General features: G+C 38.4%; 1 protein-coding gene across 1 annotated transcript in view; it reads right to left on the reverse strand.

The window, feature by feature from the left end:
- The window catches only part of ZMAT1 (zinc finger matrin-type 1), a 41,958-nt gene extending 35,002 nt beyond the window's left edge, over positions 1–6,956 (reverse strand). Inside the window, exon 1 of the mRNA XM_023508733.1 lies at positions 6,720–6,956. Coding sequence (XP_023364501.1) covers positions 6,720–6,930 — 211 coding nt within the window. The 5' untranslated portion in view covers positions 6,931–6,956. The remainder of the gene's footprint in view (positions 1–6,719) is intronic.
- Positions 6,957–7,985: the final 1,029 nt, after the last annotated feature.

A 7,985-nucleotide genomic window follows, 5' to 3' on the forward strand; every position in this document is an offset into this window, starting at 1 on the left:
CTCAAACTCTTGGGCTTAAGCAATTCTCTTGCCTCAGCCTCCCAAGTAGCTGGGACTACAGGTGCCCGCCATAACACCCGGCTATTTTTTGGTTGCAGTTGTCATTGTTTGGCAGGCCTGGGCTGGATTCAAACTCGCCAACTCCAACGTATGTGGCTGGTGCCATAGCCGCTGAGCTACAGGCTCCAAGCCTCAATTTTCTCTTAATCAAAGTGTTTTACCACTTTTTTCCCCTCTTACAAGAAATGTTTATATGACCTGAGATAATAAAACTTCCAAAATAATTTGGGATGGGGAGAAAAACTATGACCTGTAGCACTGATATAGGGAAAAAAAGATACTAAGTTGGTCAAACAGATTCAAGTCCCATCTATACCTAGAATTATATAATTTTGAGAAAATCATTTAGCTATCATGAACCATTTTTTTCACCTAAAAAGTACAGAGATACAATGTGTAATTACTAATTTCCAGGATTTGGTAAATATTAAATGAAATTAAAATGTAAGCATCTTTAATACATACAGAAACTCAGTAAGATATGCTTATTTACTGATCCAGAAGCTTTGAACTTTTTACTTAATATCATATACAACCATTTTATTTTAGACCAGGGTTATTTTAGAGATCATTTGGTCCAGGGTTTGTCAATCTTGGTACTATTGTCACTTTGAGCAGATAATTACTGTGAGAGCCTGTCATATGCATTGTAGGGTACCTGGCAGAACCTTTGGTGTCAACCAATTAGAAACTAGTAGCATTCTCTAGTTGTGAAAACCAAAAATATCTTCACACAATCCCAAGTGTCCCCAGGGAGGTGAAATTGCTTCCAGTTTAGAACCAATTTAGTCCAATGTCTTCATTTCATAAACGAGAAAGCTGAAGGCCAGAGAGGTTATAGGAAATAAAAGATTGAGGGGACTAAAATTTTAAGAAAGATTCTAATTCAGGTAGATTTGGCCCATAAATAAATTCCAGCAGTTTGGGGAGAGAATTAACAACAGAGGGATGTTTTTAAGTCAGTAAAATATATAGTAATAGCTTACATTCTATGGACTTGGGCACTACTAAAATCCCCTATATTAACAGAAAAATATTCAATTCACCTTGTACCAGAATATGTGCCTTCTATGATTAAAAAAGCAGAGATTCACTTGACAAAAATTTACTTTTTAGCTACTTTGATGGTGACAGCTGCACTATTATATGAAAGTAAAATACTATGAACTTCTATATCCAAAAATGCAATTGTGTGTGAAATCCAAATCATCATATTTCGAAGTTCTTCCTGACTAATGCTACCAGATAACACAAGGCAATTTAAGATTATAAATATATTTTTGTGACAAAACTTAAAATTTATGGCTTGAATCAAAATAGAATAATGAATTTAGTCTACCCTTACATATGGAATTCTAAACCAAACCATACAGGATCACAGAGGAAAGGAACCAGAATATCTTATGTTGTCACCTCTAGGCAAGAGAATTTTCTGTTTATTCCAATTAAATGTTCTTTGATTGCCTTGATAAGAAATTTAAGCTCTTCAAATTAAGAGACAGATATAGCTGGCTATATCTAATAAAATGAGTCTTACTTGCATTTGAGAAATGACAATTAGATTTAGTTGCACAAGACAACAAATTTCCTCCTCAGGACAACCCAGCAGATGTTTATGGCAAAAACTTCATATTAGCTGTATTAATGCTTTACTGAAGTAGGAATTTCACAGTCTAGCTGAGCTTGATGCAAAAAATCTAGCATTTTAAAGAACTCTTTGTATATCCTTTTTTTTTTTCTTGAGACAGAGTTTCACACTGTTGCCCTTGGTATAGTGCTGTAGCATCATAGCTCACAGCAACCTCAAACTCTTGGGCTCAAGCGATCCTCTTGCCTCAGCCTCCCAAGTAGCTGGGACTACAGGTACCCACCACAACGCTTGACTATTTTTAAGGTGGAGTCTTGAGCTGGCTCAGGAGGGTCTTAAACCTGTGACCTCAGGCAATCCTCCTGCCTCAGCCTCCCAAGTGCTAGGATTACAGGCGTGATGGCTCTGTATATCCTATTTTAATAAAGTGACAAAAATGGAGCCAACCTATGAAGGAATGACTGCTATAATGTAAACATAAATATTCTTAGTCACAGATTTAAAGTCAGGCATTATAAAATCTGAGAAATAATCATTTTAATGGTGAAAAGAGTGCACTACTGTATTCGCCATGATTACAATTTTAGAGAAAACCTCCTCCAAACGTTCCTGATTACACAGGGTATTAAAGAAAAAACTGACTTAACCTTTGTAATCTTTTAATACCATCATAATCTTAAGAAAGAATAAGTAAAACACAGTGGTAAGTTACAGGGGACTGGGAAAAGCATTTTAACTCTTTTTCCTCTAAAGTTAACACTCATTTACATGTTCTTGAACAATAGTTGTGATAGAAATGCAAATGTGTACACATCTGCATGATGAATACTCAGAACTATAAGGCCATCTAGTATCCTTAGTTTTCCAGGTTACAAGATTAGTACCTGATTTAAAAGTTTGGCAAGTTTTAACTATTTACACAGATTATCACAAACAAAGAAGTAATGAATGATCTCCTAAGGCACGCTAACAATTACAAATTACAACAGAATTAACAACATCATTTGGAATAGTAGTTATATGGTAAATATTTACACTGTCTTTATTTAAACTAAGTCCTTTACCTTCATAATGAGAAGCACTTAGTGGCCAGTGAGCACTGGAGTCAGGCTTGTAAAGTCATTAAGGGAATCTATTAATTTATTTGATCCCTTGATAAGTATTTTGCATCAGAAAGCCAACAAATACACGCCATTAATCTCAATAAGTTAGCAAATGAGAATGGATGTGCAAAACTGGTTTCATATGGAAAAATATCAAAGTTCTTACCCTAACAGGTATGTAATGAATATAGCAAAGGGAATGCTTAAGTTCCTCTTTGCAACAAGTTTAGTATTTTAACACACTTGATAGCTAATAAAGAAAAAGGGTCCCAAACTAAAATACAGTCACTAATCTTTCTCCAAATATTCTTAGTCTACCAAAGACAGAGGAAAAATCTTAATTCTAACAGCTTACTAATAATTCTTCCCAGATACCAACATTAGATTTACAATATAACATACTTTAGTGTGCCTACATGGCACAGATTTACAATAAGCAAAAGAATGGTCCTGATAGTTCAAGAGTCTGACTGGTTATATGCAAAACTGCATTTTCCCCACCTATTTATTTTATAATTTTTCTATCATGCATTTCTACTGAGCTCTTTAGTATAGCTGTACCCAATTTGAATGTATATTCTCAACACTAAGCATAGTGCTGGCACACACATATACAGGTGTTCAATAAATTATTTCTGAATAAATGAAAGGTTAATTTTAATTTTCTTATGGTGGACTTACAGTCATTTGAACTGACACTTTACTGAATGAATGTAGGGACCTGCCCAAATAAAACTCTCCTATGTCCTACCCAGGAAATAACGAATGGGTGAAAGTCCTGCCTAGGAAGGAATGAGTGTGCCAATTGCTACCCCTACCCCAACTCTTATATTCCCACCCCGCCTTAACCCAGGTTCTGCCTTCTTTTTAGAACTTAGCCGGCTTGCATCTGAGTACATAAAGGCCACGTTGCCCTCACAGAATCTGGACCCACTTCCTTTTGTTCATGTTTTGAAGTAACCTCTCATTTTCCATCCCAAACCTCTCAGCTTTGTTAGGTAATTGCAATTTAAATGGATTAATAACTAAATTAAAAATCTGAAGGTACGCCAATCTATAAGAGAATCTATTTGGTATTTTTTTTTCTTAATGGGAAGAGGCAAATAAACAAGAATTTTTGTTTACTTTTGTTTTGGTTTTTACTATGAGTATACCAGAACATCAATACTGGATGAAAATTCACTTTTGAGCCTTTAAACATTTTTGAAAAACTTCACTTAATGAAATATGAAGTATCAAAATCTCGTGACTCCCCTTAGAATTCTGAGTGTGTATGTGTCTTTTCATGTGGCATTTCTTCCCTCCACTTGGCATTTATCTTGTTTGTTTTGTTTTTATTGCTCAATATCCCATTTGTAATCTTTGAAAGCTTCTAATATTTCCTGCTTGGCAATTTCTAATTTCCACTGACATTTGCTTGTTACCAACACCAAGACACATGAGATGCTCAAGAGTGTTCGCTACCTTTGAAAATGGATCAATGAATGCTTTTTCAAACAACTTTTAGTGGTCCTATCAGGAGTGGATTTGTGATAATTGAATCTTGACAATTCTTTGACATCTTCTACAGCAATCTCCTAACTAAGACTTAGAAAAAACAAGTAATCAAAAGATAATGGCACACCACCAAGCAATATTTTTCTCTTCTCCTTTATCCACTATCATAACTGGGAATCGTTCCTGGCCTTTATAAATATCTAAACAGAATTATTTTGAGGACTAACAGTGTTTTGGACAGTGTGATACATCAAAAAATTACCCTGTGTTCAGTGAAAAGGTAAGAGAATTTTAGTTTGGATGAATGATTAATGAAGGATATTTAGCTAAAATTAAATAATTTTTAGGTAACAATTATATTTGTTTTTCAAATCCTAGTAAATTTGTCTCAACACTAAGTCCACACATCTTTCATTACTCACTGGGTGTCAGTTGATAAATATCAGTCAAGGTTTTTATGATTTATGAATTACTCTTCTAGTGCACAGCCATGGATGCCACTGAAAGAGTATCAACCAGAACTGGAAAATCATGGTTCTTTGGTTCTTACAGATCTAAAATCAACCTCATAGTTTCGCTAGTGCAACTCCCCTATTTCAGAAGTATCAAAACCTAAATCCAGGAAGCCTGTGACCTGTTCAGGGTGACAATGTCTCGTGTGTTAATTAGCAACAGAACAGAATTATGTTCATTATTATAACAGACTCCTACACCAGGGTTCTCATTTTACTGCTGATCAATATAATAGCTATTCTTGCTGCTTTTGAACTTAAATCTTATCCCTGCTACTTTTGAACTTAAATCTCTTAAAGCCTTTGATATCTGCATATATGCAAAGATACTGCAACCAAAACAATTATAGAGCCAGGCAAAAAGCCATTTTTTCCATGAGATACTACTTCTAAACCTTACTGTGACTAGGCCATGAAAGCTAAATTGAATTGTGATTTTAATGTCTATAAAACTGCTCTTGCCTACTGGCTGGTTATGGACAGAAATCTTTATATCAAAACTAAAAATCCAGAAGAATTTATGTTTTCGTGCCAGAACAATGATACAAATCTAGGCTGACAGAAGACACTAGAGCAGCGGTTCCTCAATCTATTGGAACTTTTCAAAAAGGGTCGTGGTATTAGAAAGGTTGAGAACCACTGCACTAGAGTCTTTTAAAGTTTGCCTTTAGTAAGAGAGTTGATAAATGAAACATCATCATATTAACAGTGTATGTCTAACTTGCATATTTAGTAAGTGGCATTTATATAATGTGCCTACAGCAAATATTGTAAGGAATTTTTTTCTGCTTTGCCATTCCTCCAAAGTGAAAGGTGTGAAAGGTTAAGAATGTGAAGAAGAAATTATTTTTTGAGGTAATTTTAGTGGAGTGTCCTACTGAGAAAAAGGAACTTAAATCATTTTACTCTATTTTGGAGTCTACCATCTTTCTCTTTGGAGGCAAGTTAGAAACATAAGGTAACATAGCAAATACTGGAAATTAATTACGAAATTTACTATGACAAAATGCTTTACTGAGATCTTCTGCAGTGGAACCTGTCTCCACCATCTAAGAACATTTCCAAAATTGCTTTAAAATACATTTCAATGGCACATTTTACAGTTTGCTATTAGTAGGCGGTTTACAAGTATATAGTACTTCGTGTTAACTAAATATCACTTATATTGACATAATCAAGAAATATCTTTTAATGTTAGGAGTAATATGTGTTGGTAGGTACAACAGTACTTACTAAAAGCCAAACCACCTTAAAGATGGGCCCATAAACCTTGCTTTAGTAGGTCGCAACCTCAAATAGCCAAAGAAAACTCTCCAAAGTGATTCCTGAAATCTGATCTGCTGCCCCATTATCTTCCTCTCTTCTTTCGCCAGTAGAACCCCTCCTCCTAAATCCAATAGATCCTACTTTAAAGCTCAAGTTATACACTCTAACCTCCCCAAATTTCTAGCCCCATCTCTCCATACTCTGAGAGTTTCTACACTGCAGGACGCTGAATTTCACCAAAGGGGCCTTTGCTCCTTTATTTCTACCCCTCTCTGCTATCAGTCCCCCTCCCTCTCCAGGACTAAGTCACATCACTTCTACCTTACCTCCTCTTCCTTCCCACATTACACCTCAGCTTCCTACAACACACTGAAGCATCTTGGCTGGGAGAGCAATTTTGTGGTATTTTTTCTTTCCCTTCAGACTCCTGCCTTATGAGTACCTGCAGTTCCTTTGCCTGGGGACCCCCATCCTTTGCTGAGAGGAGAGGTAGGGAAGCCCCTCTCAGGTCAGTCCGTCTTGCAAACTCTGAGCTAGTACTGCGGGGCGGGGCGGGGCAAGCTTGGCCTTTACTGCGCCACAGCAGGTGGGGGGTGGGGCGGTGGCGAACCGCGCCCAGCCCGACCTCGGACCGGCTGAATAGAGGCAGTGAAGGAGATGGGGCCGCCCCCGCACCCCGGGAAGGGAACTCACCTTCTCTGAGGCAAGGGCGGGTGTCTACTTTAAAACTACTGCCCCCCCTCCCCGCCGCCGCCATAGTGGAGCCGCCAAAGCCGCCGCCGCCATCGCCACAGCCACCGGCAGGCGGGAAGGCAGGGGTGTACGTGGCGGCGGCAGAGACGGTAGCTTCCTGAGGGGAAGACTCCGCAGCCAGCGGGGTGACTGTGCTCGGCGCCGCCGCCATCGCAGCGAGGCGCGGACAATTGCACTTGCGCCTCGCTCCCGTTAAGCTCCTTTAGCCCCACCTTCCGAATAGCCCCGCCCCCTTCGCTCTCCTTTCCTCGTTTCAGATCCAGCCTCATTCTCGCTGTCCACCAATAGGAACGCGGGGGCCCTCCCCCTCCACCAACTGTTTGTCGTCACCCAGCCTCCCTTTGGAGGGGAAGAGAAGATGGCCAAGGGCAAAGGGCAAAAAGCGCGGGATGTGGAAGCACGTGGGCTTCACACAGTGAGGCGTCTACCTTTGGAGGAGCTAATCCAAAACCAATTTAATGGGGAAAAGAATGTCTGGCAACCTATTGATTACACCTCTAAAATATCTCTAAAATACATCTTCTCCTGACTTCCTTTTTTTTTTTTCCTTTTTGAGACAGAGTCTCACTTTGTCACCCTCCATAGAGTGCTGGTGACATCATCATTCACAGCAACCTCAAACTTTGGGCTCAAGTGATCCTCTTGTTTCAGCCTCCCAAGTGATTGGGACTACAGTTGCTGGCCACAACACCCCAGGTCACATTCTGGCTCAGGCTGGTCAAGAACTCCCGAGCTCAAGTGATACACCTGCCTCGGCCTCCTAGAGTGCTAGAATTAAAAGCATGAGCCACAGCACCTGGCCTTCTCTGGACTTTCTAATAGCTCTTAGTACAGAGAATAGAAATAAACAGAATCTTTAGTCATAACTAGTTGGTCCTCATCACCCCTTAAATGGCTGTTTATCATCACTCTTTCCATGCAAATTACAATAAGATCTCATGAATCCAGCACCCAATTGAAGAACTAGAATGTTACTAATAATTTAAATTTCCTCACCTTCTTTTTCCCCACCTCCCTTCTGAACAATAGCAATATCCTGATCTATATTTATTTGTTTGTTTGCTCTTTTTGCTCTTATATTCTTATCACATAAATACAGTTTTGATTGTTTTCAAATTTCTCAAAAATTCACACACAAAAAACCTTTTTCTGGGTAGCATTCTGGGGCTTATTTCTTTCACTCAATATTTTATTTCTAAGTTTCAT

This window comes from Otolemur garnettii, unplaced genomic scaffold, assembly GCF_000181295.1.
Source record: "Otolemur garnettii isolate 467f Iridium unplaced genomic scaffold, OtoGar3 scaffold00268, whole genome shotgun sequence".
Classification (NCBI taxonomy): domain Eukaryota; kingdom Metazoa; phylum Chordata; class Mammalia; order Primates; family Galagidae; genus Otolemur; species Otolemur garnettii.